This window comes from Apostichopus japonicus, chromosome 3 (genome assembly GCF_037975245.1).
Source record: "Apostichopus japonicus isolate 1M-3 chromosome 3, ASM3797524v1, whole genome shotgun sequence".
Taxonomy (NCBI): domain Eukaryota; kingdom Metazoa; phylum Echinodermata; class Holothuroidea; order Aspidochirotida; family Stichopodidae; genus Apostichopus; species Apostichopus japonicus.
Window position 1 is genome coordinate 25291659 of NC_092563.1, and position 24006 is coordinate 25315664.

The 24006-nt window shown below is 37.9% G+C and overlaps 2 protein-coding genes across 7 annotated transcripts; one reads left to right on the forward strand and one right to left on the reverse strand.

Annotated features, from left to right (window-relative positions):
- Nucleotides 1–4: 4 nt before the first annotated feature.
- LOC139965621 (uncharacterized) lies at nucleotides 5–16596 on the forward strand. Of its 6 annotated transcripts, none has more exons than XM_071968174.1 (12): nucleotides 5–94; nucleotides 1093–1245; nucleotides 1954–2057; nucleotides 2218–2317; nucleotides 3445–3578; nucleotides 4064–4352; nucleotides 5485–5736; nucleotides 6135–6213; nucleotides 7537–8813; nucleotides 11777–11834; nucleotides 13180–14069; nucleotides 15926–16596. In XM_071968174.1, exons 2-12 carry the CDS (start codon nucleotides 1120–1122, stop codon nucleotides 16073–16075), a joined length of 3459 nt encoding a protein of 1152 aa, XP_071824275.1. In that variant the 5' UTR covers nucleotides 5–94; nucleotides 1093–1119; the 3' UTR covers nucleotides 16076–16596. The 6 variants fall into 6 exon arrangements, with proteins under 6 accessions (XP_071824275.1, XP_071824279.1, XP_071824276.1 ...); XM_071968178.1 differs by having other exon boundaries at nucleotides 15929–16596; XM_071968175.1 differs by having other exon boundaries at nucleotides 23–202.
- Nucleotides 16597–18341: 1745 nt separating this feature from the next.
- Nucleotides 18342–23873, reverse strand: LOC139965629 (uncharacterized). Its single transcript, XM_071968200.1, has 3 exons — nucleotides 23687–23873; nucleotides 22285–22351; nucleotides 18342–21273 (listed from the first exon to the last, which is right to left on the reverse strand). Exons 1-3 carry the CDS (start codon nucleotides 23753–23755, stop codon nucleotides 21185–21187), a joined length of 225 nt encoding a protein of 74 aa, XP_071824301.1. The 5' UTR covers nucleotides 23756–23873; the 3' UTR covers nucleotides 18342–21184.
- Between the last annotated feature and the right edge of the window lie 133 nt (nucleotides 23874–24006).

Consider the following 24006-nt stretch of genomic DNA (forward strand, 5'->3'; position numbering starts at 1 on the left):
CATACAATTTTGCATACCGCCGCCACCTTCAAACTTGACAATTTACCAAATGTGCCGTCTGTACTTTCTGATCTGTAATGTAAAAACAATTCAGGTAATTCTTCTTCAGTGAATGCTCAAACTGGGCCCGGGAGTGTAAAATGAATTATTTGTGTGGTTAACTTCATCCCGCACAAAGGAAACAAAAGACGAAGAAAATCAAGTTAAGCAACTAGGCCTACCAACTTTTTAACCCTTCCTCATATGCAATCATAACAACGTAATGGTGTCAGCAGAGCGCCACAATAGGTTATGCTCTTCAACCATTCAACTTCAAGCCGATGCACGTTGTAAGAACTAAGATGACTGAAAAAAAAGGAGAACGTTTTTGATGTAATTTGTTAGACCTTGACGTTCGTTTAGCCTTCCTTGTCGATTACAATACCATTTGTTACTAGCCAAAGGCTAGTTAGGCTGTGGTCTCAATAGTACTGTACATAGGAAATAGGCTAGGCCTAGCCTTCCCAAAACATTATACTGGCTAGGAAATGCCACCTAAATTAGGCCTAGCCTAGGTTGTACCTTTTTACATTCATAAAGCCAACTAACGGTATAATGGTATACTGGATATGGACACTCACAATCAAAATTTTAATCTACATAGCCTTTAACGAAAACAACTAAAATTGCACGCAGTTAACCCAGAAACATCATTCTTGTATTTTTGAGACATTTTCGTGGATTATTTCACCCAGTTAGCAGAATTATACAGTACACTGCAACACATGTGCAAAGTTAGGGAAATTTATATGGTATACCATGATACAACACCAATCACAGAATAAAGAGGAGTGAATTTATTCTTAACTTTGTTCCTTATTTCAATATATGGCAAGGTTAGACTAGGCCTACTTCTAAATCAAAAGTAACTTAGTAAACAGTTTGATTGGAAACTTCAGAAAAATTGGGGAGGGCATTCGTGGAGGGAAGCCAGCCAGGTTTGGGGTAGATCATTATTATTTGGTTGCTTGGCAATCTCAATAAAGTAAATTAATAGACCTGAAAAATAATCATCATAATTCTTACTGCATGCTTTGGCTTTTTGTACCACAGGTGTGAAATGAAAAATTGACCAGTAAAATGAACTATTCTGCTTGGAAGTGCCCTCTGAAACCTTGGATAATAAATAAGCTGGGAAACTTTCAGCTGGTAAACTGCTATCGTGATGTCACTGAGCCAGTGCTTGCTCAGGTCGTCAGTCCTGTGGTAACGTTTGCTGGTTTTCTATTTATGTTCCAAATGTAGCATGTGCATTATGTAAATGGTATACATTTAATATGACTCTGTTAAGGCGCTTTAAGTCACTTGTAGCTACCCTGGAGATATTCCCCACTATAAAGAATCAAAACTTGAACCGTTTCAGAACAATGAGACTTCAGATGCCAAGTGTTCATTCTTGACGGTCACATGCATGTAAGCAGAGTATTCTTGCAAATGCTAACGTTCACTTTTGATTGACTCTTTCAAACAATTTGTTGATTAATAGAACAACAAATTTTAGACTTTAAAAAAAATTGTAATATTACACTAAAATCTTCCTGGATTACTGATATGATGCTACAAGATACAGTATGTTGATTTGTAGACACTGTTAAAGCTTGGAAGTAAAGTAACATTTATCATCTGTTGAATGGACAGATATCAGGCTGTAAGATATCTGAAACAGTGTATCCTTTCTGTTGAGTTTGGTTTCTGTAATGAGGCTGTAACATACATGAACAGTCTTGGGTAAAGTTATTACAAAGATGTAAGATGATAGATCCACAACAGTATTCTCCTTTGCTCAATTTTGATTTCTGTAACAAGGCTGGGAGAATCCGAGATGATAATGTATTTATAGACACATTTATCTTACTGTATTATTGTAAAAGGTCTGTGAAATATGTGAAACAGCGATTTGTTGTTCTCTTTCAGCGGGTACTATCTGGAGGAGAAACTGGAGGGACAGCTCTGATCCATGATAATGAAATGAGAGTGACCTGCAACTTCACCAACTCTGCTATAGAAGAATTTGAAAAGTAAGTATTAAATAGAATTGGTATGTGAGACCAAACCAAAGATTTAACTCACTTGCTCTACATTAGTCAGAAAGTTATTTTGCAAAGTGGATTACTGAATACTGGATTTAAATAACCTTATATGGCAAGTAACCCTCTTATATTTTTCTTCACATCTCAGGAAAGAGCTAGAAACTTCAGAATGTGAGTTTGGTGATCTGAGAGGCTCCATCATAGTTCTGGAGAGATATAGGATTGTTCCAACCTTATCTTCAGGTCTGGTAAGAAAGTACTGTTACCTTACTGAGAATGAGAACATGAACATTTGCCCTGAACAAAGGGTTGTCTGAGATCAAACAGGAATTATTAATATTATAATTAGGCTTTAAGGCCCAATATCTGTGAAAATTGGCCCCTAGTCCACTAAGCTTTGTCAGTCTTGATCACTGATCACATAGTCCAAAACCCTTTTCTGTTTTGCCCTACCACCACCATTCCAGTTGGAGAATTTATCTTAATTAGATCCTGAAAAATAGCCAGAAATGTTCTGGAGATTATCAACTTAGCATTGGGGAACTATGGCCTTTTCAATTCCCCTTCCAGTATCCCATCACTGCGCTTGGCCATTTGATAAACCATACTCAGTCAACCATTCCAGTCAGTCACTACAAAGCTAGTTGGTTTCCAAATGACAACAATTTTTCATTTAGACTTTCCTTTGAACTGATTGGTAAGACTGGATGCTTTCAGCTGCCGTGTCTTATTGAAAAACTGCTTTGGATGCGGCACTCAGTAGATCAGTTTGAGCCCGAACGTACTTTTTTTTTTGTGCAATTAAATTTGGAGTAAATGATCGCATAGGGAAGAAGCATTGACAGTTACTGTAGAACTACTTTATCTAAAGTACATGCACACAAATGCAACAGTGCTCCATTTCTCGCTAAAATTCCCTGAAATGCTCTGCAAAAGTTTTGTGAAAGCACCATGATAATGTTGGGAAAGACAAACTAGTGGAGGTTGCAGGTCAGCAGAGGTCAGAGTCGGACACTTTTTAAACACAAATACATAACAAAAATTCAGATTGGTTGAAGTTCATACTTGGTGGGTAGATTGCTGAGTGCAAGACAGCCAAAGACCCATATTGAAGGTGGTGGAGGTCAAAAGGTCATTTGAGGTCAACATATAAAAGTATGAAAACCTTGTAAACATGATAATGGTGATGTAAAGCTGTGATGACATTCATACTTGATAGCTAGGTCTGCACTATGGTAAGAACCTAATTCCTGTTGAGGAATTGAAATAACTGCCTTGTTGACTGACAATGTCTAATTAATTAATTATACTTAAGTATTTGGAACTTTGGCAAGGGTTAAACATGTCAAGTTATATTGTTTCTTTGTTATTGCAGAAGGACTGTGTGTTTACCATCCTTGTATATTCCTTCACTTTAAAAAGTTTTACAAGAACAAGCAGAGGGTACCAACACACTAGGATGGCAAACCAACACTATCGCATTGCTAATAAGTTGAAAGAGCTTTGGGGGTGAGTTGAAGTGTTTGCTTTTTGTCGCTGTGTAGTCATTCTTTGCTTTAGTATGGTCAAAAGCATGAGTCTTAAATTTTTTCCTTTTGTGTATATTTTGATTTTTAAGCAATTTTTGTTTTGGAGGGAGGTGCCATGATGAAATAATAATAATAATATTAATAATCAGCAGTTATTTTTACGGCGGTAAGCGACCACAAATGTGGGAGAAACCCGCAAGGGCTTATGGATTACAACTTACACGTCAGGTGGCTTCCAATTCAACATTTTAACTCAAATTTGGAATCTTTTCGATTTAGAAAGTCATTTCAGGTGGGAAAACCATTAGATTGCTCTTGGATGAAAAATCCACCTTACTACGACATGACCATATTGACTTATGTTATTGTGATTGACATTGAACAGTCATTGGTACTGGATTACTCTTTCATATTAATTGCATCTATAAGCAGTCTTTTTTAACTTTCTTTCTTCTTGTGCAATAGACAATGGAAGAAAGGTGACTTGACTATTGTTTCTGATGAATCAGACAGTGGTGGAACTATCACAGATAGCACGCTCAGACATACAGTTCAGTTTATGGAAGAACTCGAGAGAGCAGAACAACTCAAAGAAAAAAGCTGTGGAGAAGACCTAGGTAGTAGCAACTGCCAAGAAGAACTTCACCATAGGGACAAGGAACAACCAAGAGTAGTAGCAGAAGACAGTAATAATGCCAATAACCAGTGTCAAGAAGATTACAGTGAGCAAGATGAGAGGAGGGGAACAGATCAGGTAGGCAAGGTTATATTACTTGATGCTCAAATGGCTGTTTCCTTTACAAGGGCCCCAAGTTGTGATTCATGATGTAATTTCACTAATTTAGTTACTTTGATTTCATTAAAAATAATTTTTGTATTTTTTGTATTTATGATTATCAGGTTTAAATATTGCAGTATCATTTAGGCTGGTTTGGGTAAGAAAATATTAGTTGGCGAAAAACCATGGTAAAAATTGCTACAAAAATTGCAGAGATGTGTTTAGCTGTTTTGGTGCCCAGAGCTATTCATATTTATCTAAAGAGGAGTATTTTAAGAGGAAGAAAATTCATGAAAATTAAAATTACTTCACAAAATGTGATCAGTTATTTATTCCCTGTAATTGGATTTTTGGAAGTTTGAATTTCACCTTGTCTTGACAGTGGTAGCAACCAGGCTACTAACTACTGTGTGCTTGAATAGATGGCAACCTGGTGCTACTTTATGCTTGATATTGACACCAATAAGGCATTACTGCATGCTTGAATTGACGGCAACCTGTCACTTTTTCATGCATGAATTGATGGCAACCTGCCACTACATCAAGCTTCAATTGATGGCAACATGCCACTTCTTCTGCTTGAATTGATGTCAACTTGCCACTATTTGGTGCATGAATTGCTGGCAATCTGCCACTAATTTATGCATGAGTTGATGTCAGCCTGCCACTAAACACTTGAATTGGTGGCACCTGACACTACTTCATGAATGAATTGATGGCAACCTTACTGTATACTGCTTAATGCTAGAATTGATGGTAATCTGGGGCTATTTCATACTTGAATTGGTGGTGTCCTGGCACAACTTCAAGCTTCAATAGATGACAACCAGGCACTTAATCAAGCTTCTAGAAATATAATTATATCCTGGCACTCATTTTCAGCTCCAATTGATGGCAAAAGGGCACTAATTCAAGATTGTACAGTAGACATGTATCCTGGCACTAATTTAAGCTTCAATTGATGGCAACCTGGCACTAATTCAAGCTTGTAGATATATATCCCGGCAATTGATGGCAATCGGTCACCAATTCAAGTTTCAAAACTAGCTACATCCTTCATTCAGCATGTTCCCTACCCCTAATTTCCTGTCTTGTTTCTGCATTCTAGAATTCTGATAGAAGAATGCTGGTCTCGAAGAACCCTCTCAGTGATGAAGAATTAACAACGGCTACATTTAAGATCAAAATGTCCAAATATACAGACAATAAATGTAGCAAACATGAAGGATGCATCCTCTTGACTTCATCCTTGGACAATGAAGAAAAAGAAGAAGAGGAATGCTCTGTTGATTCTTTGACTGAAGTCTTGGATGCTCTACCAATTCTATTATATACAAGTGTTCCTGGTCATGTTTCTCAGGTACAGTTGTATAATAACATAATATTCACATACTGAAGGCATATGCAGGCAAGTACTGACTTAGCTGAATACTGGGGCTTTTCAGTGTTTGAAGAGGAACCTTAGAAAGGACACAGTAAACTTACAATCTATACAGAGAGTAGCTTTGCACCGCTTTGTAACACATTTACCGAGAATGTATGACAGAAATTTGCCATCAGATACCAGTAAATGCTCAACAGTAAACATTGGCCAAGTCCTTAAGGTACGTCCATCAGTGTATTGTATTCATGGTACTGTCACTGCAGCTAAATTATTAGATCTTATTAATGTCAAATAAGTTACCTGGTGTATATAATGTGAACTCCACCACTAGTCGTATTTCTTTTTTGTAAACAACTCTCCTTCTCACTTCACAGGATTTACCTCGTGGATTGAATTGTTGGGAGGCTGAGGCTCTCGATGCAGCAATTAACGATGAAGATAATTCCGCTCAAGGTATTCCAAAATGTTTTACTAGACTACTTTAGGGTACATGACCAGAATTAGTCCATTAACCATAGGTTGCATTTTTCAGCTCTCTTGACCTCAAGTTACTGAAACTTTATCTCTCCTGCAAACCGACTGGCATTGATGAGTTTGGAAGAGTTGATTTGTTCACACCTTGCCATGCCTGCCTTGATCTGATAGTGATTTGGCTACTAGCTGTGTGATGAGTTGCATAATAGACGAATAGGCAGCTCAACTAAGGTGCGAAAAGATGAGACTGATCACTCAGCTAACTAATTGGAAAAAACCTGCTGTTCAGTACAAACGGCAGGTTTATGGATGCAACCTTTAGCTTATGGACACTTTCGCAGCATGTATTATCCCAGAGTGCTTATCAGCACCATTGCTGGGACAAACCTGTTCATTTATTGAGTTAAGTTGGTTATTTCAGCATGCTAATACTAACAGAGGTGTTCCTTTTTGTATGGTATATTATTAGAGCTATTCATCTTCAACATTTTCTTGGCTGTACATAAGACTGCCACACCACCACAACAACATTAGCTTAACGAGATATTCTGGTTGTACGTCTTGTTTTAGACTGCTTTAACCACTATAATGGTAATATTCTGGGGTGTGCTTGTTTGTAGAGTATTATGATGGAGTGGTTGACCATGCTAAATATTATCTGTGTTAGCATGCACAAGAGTGCCCATAAACTTGCAATGTTGTCTTCACCCAACACATGCTAAAATGATGTTAATTAAATAGATCTTGCTAACGTCCAAATAATTTTATCAGCCAGCACTTTTGGTCATAATTTCTTATGATGAACTGCAAGTCACAACTATCAGGAGCATTACAAAGTTCTGTAGATTTTTCATGGTCTTAAGTTTTGTCAGGCTTAACCAGGCTTACACTAGAGGCATATCAAATGTGAAAGGTTGATTTAAGTATGGTGTCTAGAAGTTCCCTGAATCAAACCCCTTAGCATCACCAGACATTTCAAAGTGGTTAACAGTGGAGAAAGACAAATTTGTTAGTGCCGTTCTACAGTGCTATTTATCTTGCTCATGCAAAATCTGACCTTGATTATATTTCCCTTTCCATTTTCTTCTATCCTGATTTATATGCAGATGTTATTTTGTCTAAGTCATGTTGCATTACCCATTTTCGATCTTTAAACAGTGCATTAATAAAAGCTGAGATTCACATTTAAAAGTTAAAAGAAATTTTTAAAAATACAATGAAAAAAGCAACTTGCTGTTAAGTTTTGGCTGGACTGGATAATTGATAAGGATTAATTATTTGTCTATTGGTTTATATTTACAGGGAGATGTCTTCCAGTAACCTCTTCTGACAGTCTGACAGTCACAACACCATGTGAGTCCTCCCCCCCTCAGGAATGCCAGGAGGGTCTGGTAGCCCTACACTGGCCGCCCTCCGGATCATCGTCGGTGGATCCCGTATTGTCAGGGAATGGTACTCAGTCAGCAGCTGATCCTGAGATCGGGATCAGAGTAGACAGACGTGATGACAGTCAAATGCCAGAGGTTGTACAACTTACAAACAGTGAGGAAATTTATATTAGAGGAAGGCCTTTAAAGATGGTGTCAGCTTCGCAAGAATTAAAACCAGATATTGAAGGGAATAACTTAGCTGGAATGAAAGGGAACTTGCCATCTGCTAGTGCAAACAAATTGATGGTGACGAGGTCAATTGCAAATGACAATGATGGTATTACTGGTGTGTTGATGTTGGAGGAAGCAGAGGTTGGAAGTGGTGATGCAAGAGTGGATTCAGACCTTGTTATTCCAGAATCATGTGATCCTAATCAAGATCAGGTTGATGTCTCAGGGTCACAGAGTACTAGTCAAAGATCTGGTTTTAATAGGAGAGAGCCTCCCAGAGTAGCTCTTGCAGATATTGTCCAAGTTGAAGATGCAAGGGAGAGCACATTAGTGTCGAGTGTTAATAACGGAGAAGCAGTTGCTAGGGGTAGAGATATGAAATCTTTGGGCAATCTTGATATACCAAGAACAGAAAGCCATGGCGAGGTAAATATTGACAATGGAAAAAGTGAAAATGAAGGAAAAGCTGAAGTAATAACATGGGAAAGATGTACACCCTCAGAGAGTATTTCAGCTAAGGCTTCTGTAAAAGAAGGGCCACACAAAGAGAATGTAGAAATGGTAAAGGATGCATTAGCAAGTGATGGTGTTGACATTGATGTAGTGACATCAGGCATCAATGCTAGTTTTTACCCAGAGACACAAGCATTGCATCTTGATGACACTGTACTGCCTCCAGGATACCAAGAGGGGGTTAATCCATCCCTTAGCATGGAAGATGAAGAGTGGCCATATGAGACACAACCATTTGAGGTTGAAGACCCTGCACTGCCTCTAGGACACCAAGAGGAGGTTAATCCATATCTAAGCAAGGAAGATGAAGAAAGGCCATGTGAGACACAACCATTTGAGGTTGAAGACCCTGCACTGCCGCGGTACATGGGAAAGGCAAATCTATCTCCCGGGATGGAAGAGACTCAACCTTTTGATGTGGCAGATTCCATTACTAAAAGAAAACCTAAAGACTCTGCACAAGTGGTAAGCAAACCAAAACTTGACAAGTTGGTAAGCAAATGCTAGCAAGCTTTTGACTGGCTAAAGTTTACGTCATTGATGTCTGGAAAACTAATTTTGTTCTCTACCAAGTTTAATTACCCATCCCTGATTGATAATAAATGGATGAATGATGGTAACCTCAACTGCTACAGATGATTTTGTGATGACTGTTACTGGTGTCATCAGTCTTAGTAGTCTTGATGTATGATGCATTCATTCAGATGATTGTATGATTATTATGACTGGTGTCTTCAGTACTAGTCATCTTGATGTATGATGCATTCCTTCAGATGATTTTATGATGACTATGACTGGTGTCTTCAGTATTAGTAGTGTTGATGTATGATGCATTTATTCAGATGAATTAATGATGACTATGACTGGTGTCTTCAGTATAAGTAGTCTTGATGCAGTGTTGGAAAACCTTGTTCAATTTCCCGCGAACACACTTCCGATTTCCCGCCGGTGTTCTCGCAGCGAACACGCCGAGCACGCGTAGCGTGCGAGCATAAAGGCGTGGGGTCCAGGGGCCCGCCCTAGGGCCCTGGTGTGGTCAAGGGGTGGAACCCCTTGTGGGGATCCAAGGGGCAAAGACCCCGGAAAATTTTGGTATTTTTGCGTGTCTGGCGATAAAAAAATTCGCAGTTGAGGATGCAAAATACTGACAACTTTTTGAATTTAAATTGTCACGAAGCTGATGAAAATTTTAAAATGACAAGTTAGAGTAGCTATATTATGTTATAAAATGAAAAAAGACTTAATCTGTCTTACATTCTTTAAAAAGTTTAACTTACAGAACTCCCGATATTATGAAACAAACAACGTTCGGCAAAGCCCCGTTTATAGACTGCCTAACAATGAATAGCGCACACTTTACGTTCATCAGTTTACAACTGCTGTACGGTTTAACTCTACTTAAATACTACGGTAGGATACTGTACATGTGCTCAGAATTTTCCCAGGTACCTTTCCAAACAACTGCGCGCTCATCCCCTGTCTAACACCTGTTTGTTAACATTTTTGGCACGTTTCCAAGAAACGTTTCATGGAGTATTCCCCATGATACACGAGGCACAGTCCATACCATAGACGCAGCACATCGAGGCCCCACTAGCTATGGCCATCTTTATGAAAGTAAACCTTGTAATAAAATATGTTTTAGGCCACTTGGCATGAAGAACTAAATGCTTAATATTATTTCCATACTTCTTGTAGAAAACATCAAGTTCGCAAAATACAATTAGTTGTGTTTTTGTAGTTACGTGAGATCCGTAACCGACGAGGTGGTTAGGCTATTTGCTATGCACTTAACTATGGTAGGATATTATTTTTTCCGTATTTTTGGAAATTCTAGAAAATACTTTCTTTTCCCCCCGCTTAACACCAGATGTGGTCTTACGGTTTATTCATAAATGGGTGTACTAGAGCCTTGTTTACATGACATTAGTTGCATTTAGCACGATATGCCAGTTTCGCGTGAATTTTTCGAAAGTGTTTTGCTGGATCTTTCGTAAAATTTGAAAGGTGTTCCAACTTACTTTTCGTACACAATTGGTAATTTCTCTACTGATTTTTAGAGTTTTTTTACAGTCAAGTGAATACGTTATGCATTGAGTATAAACTTATCGCGAATGCAAGAAAACGATGCGGGATTTCCAGCAGACAAATGTTTTATTTGCGGGATTACTGAGTCAGTTGAAGGGAATCCCGCACCTTAGAGGGAACACTGAATTGAAGTCAAATTCATACGAAAGAAAACGTTAACTAACATACAATATAAGTATAAAAAAATGTGGAATGGCAATATTGTTCAAAACATTTCCCGCGAGGCTGATTTATTACAGCCACCTTCCCGCAGTGGGCCGTGTGTGTCCGTGTGACATTGCCCTTGTGAGTGGTTTGGGGACACATCATTACACGTTATAGGCTATTGTGACTAAAATTGAGAGCACGGTCTCTGGACATTTTTCTTTTGTTTCTGAAACTTTTCTTCTGAAATTTTGCTTATTGTTTTTACAGATGTACTTTTTTGCTCCTTCGTGTTTTTTTAAATGTTTCGTCCCGTTTTTTTTTTTCGTTTTTTTTCCCCCGATTTTTTTTTTCTCCAGCTAGTCTGGATTTCCCGCGAGCATCGCGGATTTCCCGCGAACCTGGTTCGGAAGGTTCGCAAGGTTTTCCAGCCCTGTCTTGATGTATGATACATTCATTTAGATGAATTTATGATGACTATGACTGGTGTCTTCAGTATAAGTAGTATGGATGTATGATACATTCATTCAGATGATTTTGTGATGACTATGACTGGTGTCTTCAGTATTAGTAGACTTGATGTATGATGCATTCATTCAGATGATTTTATGATGACTACGACTGGTGTCTTCAGTATTTGTAGTCTTGATGTATAATGCATTCATTCAGATGATTTTATGATGACTATGACTGGTGTCTTCAGTACTAGTCATCTTTATGTATGATGCATTCATTCAGATGATTTTATGATGACTATGACTGGTGTCTTCAGTATGAGTAGTCTTGATGTATGATGCATTCATTCAGATGATTTTATGATGACTTTGACTGGTGTCTTCAGTATTAGTAGTATTGATGTATGATGCATTTATTCAGATGATTTTATGATGACTATGACTGGTGTCTTCTGTCTTAGTAGTCTTGATGTATGATGCATTCCTTCAGATGATTTTATGATGACTATGACTGGTATCTTCAGTATGAGCAGTCTTGATGTATGATGCATTCATGTAGATGATTTTATACTGACTATGACTGGTGTCTTCAGTATAAGTAATCTTGATGTATGATGCATTCCTGCAGATGATTTTATGATGACTATGACTGGTGTCTTCAGTCTTAGTAGTCTTGATGTATGATGCATTCATTCAGATGATTTCACTTAATGACAATTCAACCATAATTTCCTTTTCTAGATTGACTCTGGAGATGGCTGTATGACTTCTACTGAACAAACAAATTCACCTTTCCCAGGTAATAATTCAATACAGACATGTAACAAGTCTTTGGGGGTCATCCATGTTAGAGACTGGAAGTCCATACATAGGAGGGGTAAAAAAAAACTGTCTACATGTATATGTATGTGTGTTATATCTGCTATTGTCAAACACTCCTCCTAAACAACTCTTTATTCAGACTTGGATGAGTAGTGCCCTATGATGGGAATATTTGTCTCACAGACTCAGCAGTAGATCAGAGATCAAAAGGAGGCATGAATACAAAGACAAACATTAAATAGATGTGCAATCTTAACAAGTTAAGTATTTTCAAAATACTCAGTGAAGTTGGCAACTCAGGTGAAAGTTCAGGGGTAAAAGGGCAAATGCTGTCTTTGCAGTGCAGAGTTCATGAATGAAGGGTGTGAATGTTTAACATGTTACTCTATTATGAAGGCCATCGTCAGTTGCTCATGAAGAATGTTTGCAATGAGATATGCAACTCTATGGATTTGCTTCATTTTCTTGTTTAGATCTCAATAAAATAAAACTGTTGGCAAACTGCCTATCCACTAGAGAGCCTTTGCACTAGAATGTATAAGAGTAAGTTGGCCTGACGTTTCGATCCTAGCAGGATCTTCTTCAGAGGCTAAATGACAAGTAACAGTACAGTAACAGAAGGGACAAAAACATGCACAGAATACAGACAGGTTAATGAGCACGGTGAACACAATGAGATGGATGAAAGGGGATTATAAGTGGACAAGGGATGGAGAGAAGAAAGCAACAGGGGAAGAGGAGAGGTAGGAGAAAACAGTGGAGGGACACTTTAGGGTAAAGAGTAGGGAATAAACTGGAGAGGAACAAAGACAGAAAGGTGTGGAGAAAGGTGTTGCTTTCTTCTCTCCGTCCCTTGTCCACTTATAATCCCCTTTCATCCATCTCATTGTGTTCACCGTGCTCATTAACCTGTCTGTATTCTGTGCATGTTTTTGTCCCTTCTGTTAATGTACTGTTACTTGTCATTTAGCCTCTGAAGAAGATCCTGCTAGGATCGAAACGTGAGGCCAACTTACTTTTATACATTGTTTAGATCTCGGTAGAACAGTAATCTACAATCAGTGGCAGCTACTAAGGATTAGATTTCAACTCTGACAATTTGTCTGTAATTCCTCTCCTTGTCACTGTCTGGTAGAAGTACATTATTCCAAAATGTAAAAAATTAATATTTTTTTTGTTACTTAAATATCAGTATGAATTTAATTATAAGAAGATGTGGGAATGATATTTGCAAAATGCCTGTGTTGTAATACATTGGTCAAAGAGGAAGAAATGAATGTTAAGGTTATAATTATCACTTTAATGTTTCTTTTCACTGTTAGATGTACCAAGCAGCCTTCTCAATAATGCCTTTTTGCAAACGCAGACCTCGCAAGAGAAACAGCTGATTTTGCAAAAGGCAACCGGTTCCCAAAACATTAAAGAGCGATTTTTACCCGATCCACCAAGCGAAGTAGAAGATGATTTGCTGCCATCCAGGATCCCAGGACCAGAAAGTCAGATCAATACGTCAGAGACGAGCGACTCGCTGGAAGATACAATCATAAAGGTGCCCTCTTCGGACAGTTCAGAAGAATTGCAAACGTGTGTAACATTGGATACTCAGTCTCAGGGAATTTCTACCCGTAGTCAACTATTGGGTCCAGAAGAAATTTCAAATCTAGTCAAGAATAAAGAGGTCGGAACGAGAAACGTACAGACGAAATGTTTAAACCAAGCACAACATGCAGAAAATGAGGTACTAAGTGGGCTTGAGGTATCTGATGAAGACAAAACCAACAACCAACTATTTCACAGACAGACTTGTCAGCCTCGTTCCTCTGCCAATGATCTCAAACCTCATGAAAGCAGTCCTGAAGAATTGGCATCGATTCCCAGCACTGAACAGAGGAGTGACCCAGCCAAGAGAATTTGCGCAGAATTTGTCAAAAAGTTGGACGATTTAAGATGTTCTTGTAGCGAATCTATCAGTGACGAGAGCCAACCTTCACAGTGTAGTTCTTGCCAGTCTCAGATCGGTGGTCATACATTGGAACAACCTACCAGAGCTGAAGGGAAATCTGCAGTGAAAAACATAAAGAGTACAACAAACATTTCATGCATCGGTACCTCAAGCCCCAATGAAATTCTGAGACTGTTCACGAGCCGGTCATCTACGGTAACTTCTGGTGGTGATAACCATGTGAGAGAGAGAATGCAGGCACTGCCAAAGGTAAGTGTGAGTGAGGAACGGATATAATGTGGGTATGGAATGGATATACCGTAGGTAAGGAAGGGATATACTGTGGGTAAGGACCGGATATACTGTGGGTAAGGAAGGAATACAATGTGGGTAAGGAACGGATATACTGTGGGTAAGGAACCCATATACTGTAGGGTCTGGAACGGAGATACGGTGGGGTATGGAACGGATATACTGTGGGGTCTGGAATGGATATACTGTGGGTATGGAACGGATATGCTGTGGGTATGGAACGGATATACTGTGGGTATGGAACAGATATACTGTGGGTAGGGAATGGATATACTGTGGGTAAGGAACGGATATAATGTGGGTAAGGAACGGATTTACTGTGGGTAAGGAATGTATATACTGTGGGGTCTGGAATGGATATACTGTGGGTATGGAACAGATATACTGTGGGTATGGAACAGATATACTAACGGATATACTGTGGGTAAGGAAGGGATGGACTGGGTAAGGAAGGGATATAATGTGGGTAAAGAACGGATATACTGTGAGGTCTGGAACGGATATACTGTGGGGTCTGGAACAGATATACTGTGGGTAGGGAACGGATATACTGTGGGTAGGGAACAGATAAACTGTGGGTATGGAACGGATATACTGTGGGTATGGAACGGATATACTGTGGGTATGGAACTGATATACTGTGGGTAAGACAGTCAGGGATGGATTCTCTGTACCAGTAAGCTACTACACCATTCAGCTGTGGTGAAGAAAAATGTAATCTGTATTCTTAACAGGGATATAATAGTTTGGATTTTGCTAACTTTGGTTTCACTAGATCACATAGGACAAATGCCTGACATAAAGAAAACACATATAAATAAATGTAACATAGAAATTAAAGGTGAAGGTGTTGACAGGAAATTTAATTGTCTCAGATGTGTCTCAGTGTGTATTTTACCTGACTATGAAGTAAGACTATTGCCTCTCACAAATATTTAAATGAAGAGTAAATACTAACAGGTTCACAGATCACCATCAGATATCAGGTTAACTCCCACTGATCATTATTCTTCATCCCTATTAACCAATCACAGGCAATAATTTGATAGGTCACCATCAACTATCAGGTTAACTCCCACTGATTATCTTGACACCCCCCTCCCCCTCCTCTCCTTAATAATGTTGACAACAAGGGTTATAACCTGTTCAGTATAAATTTAGCAACCAACTGCAAACTATGGTGTTTGACCCAATTGTGGTTTGCAAAATTGTCAGTGATTCACAGGCTTGCTACAAACGTCCAAAAGGTTATATACATGGCAAAGGTTGGTTCAGCGTTTAGAGGGTCCGCCTCAAAATCCTTAGGTTCCAGAATCAAAATTCCGCCAGGAGCCAGATTCTCTTGACCTATTCAAAAATTGCTGCAGTGCAGTGGTGATGTGTGGAGTCTTCCGTGGGTTTGTTTTTTCTGGTTTGAGAACTTGGGAAAAGGGGTTTTTTTCTGTTCTTCACTTGGTTTCGAAACAACTTTGTTCGTCATGGCTGCACTGCAGTGACTCGTCGAATGGGGTGCCTTTGCCTACCTCAGTATTTGAGAAAGTGGACAGATGCTGGGGCAAACACTCTCGTCCGTCAAAAGAAATCAAAAGTAAAAGTTTGTGTTGTTCTTATTAACATTAAGGCCATACTCATTGCTAGCTATTCATGCATTCTGAAAATAGGTAAGTTCTGAGGGGCAGGGATGGGGTCTTGTGAACGGATGTCAACCATGAACACATTACTATATGCATATCCTTGCAGTGTCATTGAACAACTAGTAAAATTTGCATGAAGCATGCACATGTTTAATGTGGCATTGTTTTGATTTTCCTCAGAAGCCTTTGTTGGAAGTGGAAGCAAGAACAAAGAAGAGGAAGTATCGGAGGATGAATGTAGAAGAGGCAGCCATGCCCAAGTGGAAGCTAACAGAGAAACGATTCCTGGAGTGGCTTAGTGAAAAGGGAAATGCTGACTTCTTTAGCTAACGCAAAACAATGAGAAGAAAATACTTATCAATAATGTATATAAATTACTTATATCAACAAAAGAATTCTATGACACAAATCCAGACTTTAAAATCCTATTATTTTCAGACATCTGCTGTAACTTGTCAGTGTTACTTCACAATTCAGAGTCACTCACTTTTGAGAACCTTGCAGACAAATGCTTATCGGACAAAGTAGCCAAACTACAAATCAAACCATTATGCCAGCTACTTTGAGAAGAGAGAGCCGCAAAATAATATGCGGCTTGACAGTATCAAAGTTTGATGGTAACACAGGACCAATGGTGTTGGATTTCAACTTTTGCATCCTATCTTGTGTATGCAGTACATGGTAAAAGAACATTTTATGACAGCTATGAAAGTTATAAACTGACAGACAAACTATTACAATTTCTGCCAGAGGAGAATCAATGCATGTGTTTAAGTTGCTGCAGTCTTTCAGGCTGTTTTCTTTATGTAGAGGTCAACAGTGATCGAAATTATTATAATTTGGGACCTATACATACTACCTTTAATTTCAAAAGAATTGTGCTTGCCAGTAGCAATTGTGGTAATTTATTTTTATTTTCTTGTTGCTGGATAAGGTCAAACATTCTGAGTTTATTACAAAGCAATACTTGCAGATGTATCTGCCTGTCACAATAATTGTTTATATGTATCCGGATTAAACAAAAATTTGGGTCTTGTTAGGGTTAGAGTTGAGAAAAAATGGAAACTATTTCAGTTCATAACAGAACAATGCCAAACAACTATCAAAGTGTTCTTCAGCAACAGTTTCAAAATTGGTTTATTATGTTACACACTTAGAAACTGGAAAAATGTTTTTTTTTTTTCATGGTGTGTGTCTTTTTGAAATTGTCAATGGAAGTAAAACATTGACAATGTTCTAAGTGGAACTCAATGATGCCTTCATGTGAAGTAAGCATGACATCTCTAGCAGGGAACATTCAGATAGCAGATTCCTTAAATAAAAGATGTATCTGATAACATCATGGTAATCAATGCATTTCTGATTGTAAAACAATCAACTTCTGTCACTGGAATATCCCTTCAAGTAGTAAAATAAAGTCTTGCTTGGATTACAAAGGCTATGTGTTACATAGTATTTACATGCTTCCTTTAAGCTATTGGTTTATGTACAAGTATTGCATGTTTTCAATGAACAAGAAGTTCTATATATTTTTTATTGCCACAAATATTCCATATCAGGGATCATGAATGTTTTTGTTAGTTTGAAATCAGGAAGTTTTTAACATAAGGTGAGATGTCCACGATTTCCAGGACAGTGCTCAGACCTCAATTGTCTTGTCCGTACTAAAATGGTCCCGAGAAAGGTGCCTGGACTTTCCTGGGAATATCCTTGAACTTGTACAAACGTGCTGAATAATTTTACCTCTACTTGTTAGTGGCCTTCTGTTCTGTTGAAACCACTTGACTTCAAGCTGTGCTTATTAACATAATCAAACAATGAACCCAAGGTCATTCAATAACTTCATAGCCTATTATTGACATGTAAACATCATTTTGCACAGAGGCCTAATGTTAAAAAGACTTCCAGTTACTTCAAAGTATTTTGGTAATGGATTTTTATTTTGGATAAAATCTTTATTTCTAGATCTGATAGGTGTTGTAGACTGGGAACATTTGACTTTCAAGCCCTCAAAATCTAACCCCTTATAAGCACACACAGTGGCGTAGGAAGGTACTTTTGAGTGGGGGGGCTGAAGACTGATGGCCGCCGGCCTGGGGGAGGGGTCTAAGGGGAGGGGGTGTCCCCCTCCCCTTTGGAATTTTTTGCATTTCCAGGTAGCCTCAGATGCAATTTGGTGCAATATAGCACACTTCAACACCCACTCCATTTTGTAAACTTAATTTTGTATTTTCACCAGGCCTTAGATGCAATTTGGTGCTCCAAATGAGTTTTTTTTTCTCATTTGGAAATGAAAAAGGGGTTTTCTGACTTGCGAAGTGGGGGGGGCGGAATGATACTTCCGCCCCTCCGCATTTTTCACTGGGGGGGCTGGCGCCCCCCCAGCCCCCCTGGTTCCTACGCCCTTGAGCATACAGCACTGAACCTTTCATGTCACCATGGGGGAGGAGGGGTAACATCAGTACATGTCCCTTGATTTGCTGGAAGCAATAGTAGTCACCTTATGGTCATCACTACTGAATGTTGTAGATGAATGCTCACAATATAGAATTGACTGTTCTAATACGAGGAAAGAAGAGAATGTAGAAGACATAGATTCAGCTGAAGATGGATTTTATTTAGAAATTCTATGTAAACAAGTAAACTGGATGAAAAACATGACACCTTTAAACTGTTGAATTGATGACAGGGTTAGTTGTGCACAATAATAAGACATGATGCATACAACCATACACTCAGAATTAGTTGAATATTCTCAGGCATGAATTTAATTAGAATGAAGTGTTTTAAACACTAGTTACTAATTAATGAGTGTGTCTACCATATTGAAAGTCTCACCAGTCCAAAATGAAAGGTTCCACCATAAAATTATTCATACACCATTTGCGGTTCATTGCTGGTTTTTGACTTTGAGGATATGTATTAAATTAACAGTGATTTCAAACCAGTGACATTTCCAAATGTACAGATGTTCCCTACACATGCCATTATTTGGTTACTGTAATTACCCACACATCAGTGCACAAACAGCTACTTGTAATATACTTTCACGATAAAAACAGAGCTACTTTTTCATACTTTCACAACATAAACAGCCACCTGTTCATAGTTTATACTATCCAATTGCAATGGCTACCTGTACATACTTGCACAGCACAAACTGCTACTTGTGCATACTTTCATAGCATAAACTGCTACTTGTGCATACTTTCATAGCATGCACTTATCCAGTACAAAACTGTCTACTTGTACTAGCCTTTACAGCACATTAATAGCTTGCACATACTAGCACACCAAAATGCCAGGTAATTGGTAGAATCTAAAGAATACACAGCATTCGCAGACTGACCACACAGCTGACCTGTCATCAACTAGAAAGAAATTCCACACTTCTATGCAATGGATGTGAACTGTTATATTAGTTAACAATATGCATGATCATAGGATTATAGTACTACTGTACAAATCAGACTGCCTTGTGCATTCACAACCGTTGAGTATGTACATTGCATTGATTAGGATCTTTTGCTATTCGTATGTTAATGTCTTTATTTGCATGTTATGTTATTCGTTCAATATGGAAGCCAAGCGTGCTTCATTCCAAAGCACCCCAAGAATACAATTAACGTTACACAGTTGTCATTGCATTTGTCATTTGAGTTCCTTTGTTGTGTTTAGGTTTGTTCCTGGGGAAGACACTACAACAACCACCAACAAGTTCAACATAACAAACTATCCCAGTTGAGCAGTAGCAAAATTTCAAGTCCAGTAGAATTAGACACAGAGAAACAAAACATCACGTCATTCACTTTTCTTGGCATTACTAAAATGTAGGATAAAATCACTATTAAAAGCGGATTAACCGACATGTGTTATGATTGTTACACTCTGTGTTAAGTTCTTAATTCCACGCTGGCTCATGGAACATAAGTACCAGTAAGGTACGTACATTAGTAGTGAGGAGTGCAGAATAGCAAGCAAGCTAGTAGGTCACCTGATTGGATCAGGTCTATGAATGTCAACATAATTACAAGCTTCTACTTATCACAAGAAGCATTTCCTTGCATAGACACAATTGGACCATCATTGCACATTAATTATTTACAATTCATAATGTATGATTTACAGCTGTCTCCATATAGGAAACAGTGAATAAGGACTACAGAATGGGTTTAATCATTACATTTATCTAACTGTATATTTATTATCAAGCAGAATGGGTTTAATCCTTACATTTATCTAGCTGTGTACTTATTATCAAGCAGGCACTTAATATCGGGAAACCTACAAATTCATACTAAGTATGCTCTATCTGGAGAACCAAAACAAACCTGCCTGGCAAACCATATGTGCCCAGTAATAGGGGCCTGTTAGAGCTCTAATTGTTCTGATGTGACACACTTATGGAGTTCTTGCCATGCAGATGCAGATCTGAGATAAAGAGCAACTATGGCTTAGCATGAAATATTCCGGTCAGCAGGATTATTCTGATGAGCAGTAATTTGCATTGATTTAACAACATTGTTTGCTGCTGTAGAAGATATGTAATAACTTGAGGTTCAAGACATCTTTTGATTAACAAATAATATAATAATAATAATAAATGAGACTTATATAGCGCCAAATCAGTAAACAAAAGTTACTGCTCAAAGCGCTTTACAGAGAAAGTAAATTAATTTACAAAAGAACAAGTGAAAAAATGGGTCTTAAGTAGACTTTTGAAAGTAGAAAGTTTATAGCATGTTCGAATGTGATCTGGTAACTTGTTCCAGAGATAAGACCCAGAGTATTGGAAGCTTCTGTAACCATAGTTCTTCAATCGTGGTTTTGGAACAGTTAAAAACAGTTTGTTGGAGGAACGAAGTGTGCGAGTTGGAGTATATGGCCTGAGAAGTTGTGACTGGAGATATGAGCATGATACCTCACCTGCCTCTTCCCCCCAAGAAAATAAAACAATGTCAATGAAATATTAAGTAGAAAATATAAATACGAATATAATGATACTATTCATTTAGCAACACAATGATACTACAAATATACAAGGATTCTTCATACCAATGCAATGATACTACGAATATACGAGTATTCTTAGCAACAATGGAATGATAATACAACTGTTCTTCATACCAACGCAAAGATAACACAAATATACAAGTATTCTTCATACCAATGCATAGATAATACAAGTATTCGCCATACCAATGCAATGTTACTTTAAATATACAGTGGCTACAAATATACAAGTTTTCTTAATATCAAAGCATTAAATATACAGTGACACTACAAACTTACAAGTTACAAGTATTCTCCGAACCAATACGGTGACACTACAAACATACAAGTATTGTTAATACTAACACAGACTAAAACAATACTTGTAAGAGTTTTTAAGGCATACTTGGGGGACTGTATTTATCATTCCAGAAGCAGGAAACAACATCACTTCTCTGGTTCATCAATATCTGCTTGAGTCATCAGGTCTGCCACATTCTTTTCTAAGTCATCAATTCTGGTCCCCATATCATCTAGTGTCAGATGCGTTAAGGTCAAATCCCTCTGAATAAGATTTTCTTTAAAAAAAAAATCCATGTCATATCCCTCTGAATAAGATTTTCTTAAAAAAAAAAAATAATAATTCCATGACCTAATTTATTCCTTCTAGAACCAGGTAGGTGGTGGCGATTACTTGGCCAAATTCTTGTCTTCACTTGTGATTGTCCCTTTGAAGCAAGATGCTCATTGGAAACTGTATTTTGAGTGAGGGGCATGAATACTTTCAATACACCAATCACCAGTTAGTAAATGGTATCCTATCACACCTCTAGGACAAGTTTCTTAGCTGCATACTTTTTTCAGATTCTAGATATTTGTTCCAATGAGAGTTATCTCCTATCATCACTTTTATTAAGCTTTCTGGTAATATAATTATATCAGATTCAAACTTAAACCATGTTTTTTTAACATCATGATTCGACATTAATTTGAGAAAAGATGGAGAGAATATATCAACAGAAGTCAACTTGAGCTTTAACCAAGAACTATTTTGGAGTTAATGATCATTAATGCATAGGCTTTTAAATCCCAAACTTTCATTTCAACCCCAGTGGCTGCATCTATTAGCCTTACTATCCACCTGAAGCAATTGAGAGTCAAATCATGTACAAATGATAAGTTCTGTGCGATCTGGCGAAAAATTGTGGCAAAAGACTATATCTTCATGATTGTGTGATTATCAGCTACACACCTGTACCTAAAAAAAAAGAGTGGCGAGTTTGGGGTCGGTTTGTCTATGTTTATAATGGAATGCTAAATGAGGCATTAAAGTGTTCAGTGATTTCATCTAGTATGTACTTACACCCTATCTATCTCAAGGATTTAATCCAAATTTCATTGTAAAGAACTTATTATGCAAATTGTTTTGTTAGCAATATTTCTTTTTGAGATGGGTGAAATTCAGTTCAAACACTTTGAGCACCATTTCTAACCACACGTCCTTCTGATTCAATGATCAATTGACATAGCTGTTCAACAAAGGATATTTCTGTTTAAAATTCTGTCCGACATAGTCTGAAAGTTATCCTGCATCTGTGACAGTAAAGTTTGCACCTGAATAAGAAAAAGAGAATGATGAAGGATAAAAGCAAATGTTTCATACATTTAATTCCCAAGAATGACTGCTTGATTTGGATTGGGAAGGTCACTTCCACTGCCCACAGTGATGTAATTTGTAAGAAGGGTATATACAGTACATGAACAGTAAAGATCTGGGTAATGGAGGTGCAGTTCACCACTTACTTGGCCAGTTAAGTTAAGGGAGCATATTGTGTTGAAGTATCACCCTACAGTAACCCCTGCATACTACTAATTGTGATCCTTAGTTCCTTACACTACTCCAGTCATGTGATGTAGCAAACATATTTTGCGCGAACAACATCTCGAACATTACAAAAAGAATGAAAAATGAAGCAATTGGAAACTTATTATAGTCAAGAAGATATATATGTACATATACTAAGTATGAAGTTTATCCAAGATTTATTGTTTTGAGTTATCGTGTTTACTAGTTCACAACCTAACTTTAACAGATCCTCAACATTAATGAAAGCATCGGATATATGACTTCACAGGTAGCCTATATCTGATACCAGGTCTCAACAAAATTTAAAACTTCTCGCCATCTGGTTAGTGTTAAAATCTACTCGCCGAAACGCAAAATTCACTCGCCACTGTTAACGCAACGTTCAAGTTCCAACATGTTGTAACTACAACACCAAGCAACATCAATACAACAATGAACAAACCTGAGGTAAGAACTAAGAATAACATGAAAGATAATTCGACGATCGTTAACTATTAGTATAGTCAGTATTGCGAAGTCCGGCATACTGCGAAGATCGGCCACCCCTAAGAAATACACGATTTCACCATGAAAAACTACAGGAAGAGCCAAATTTCACCAAAAAGTATGAAGCTACAGTTATTGTCTCTCCAAAATGACCCGTGTGCAAGAAATTACTTACAAATTTGTCAACAAAATGACGAAGATCTATGAAGTCTGTTATAATTACTGAAAGAGCAACTGCGCCACCAATTTTATCACCAGCGCCACACTGTGGGTTGCGCGTCCGAACTTCGCAATACTCTAGCAAGAAATACCAGTTCCACAATCACGAAGAATCTTCTTGGAAAACAACGTGAAAACAGTTTGCAGGAAAGAAAGTTTGGCCGTGTATCGTACTATAACAAAATTCTCCCACCATATGAAGTATATTTTCAAATGATTTATACCAGAAGATTTAGTTTTGGGGTGTTTTAAGTCTTAAGTGGCCGAACTTCGAAGTCACCATCCTACTGTAGCCTAGCCTAGGCCAAAGCTGACTAACTTAGCCTACGGTAGGTAAATACAATAATTTAAACTGGACTATGGAAATAATATCTTACAAACTGAGTTAAATCCTGGACATTCTTTGGGTCTGCCGGGGCACCAGGTTCTGTTTTTGTACCAGACATGATTGAACTATGAGTTATTTTAAGTACCAACACTGATGAGTCAGTAAAGCTTCAAAATAATTACGAACTTCAGCCCAAAGAACTATTCAGACCAAAAATGTCGATATGGAACGCCAAACAGGTCATTAAACTGTTCTGAATTAAAAGCTTCCTGTGTCGATATCTATTTCAAGTTAGTTCTATTTGGACACAAACACATATCTATGTAGGCATTGGAAAAGAAAATTTGTTTTCATAAGATCCCCATGCAT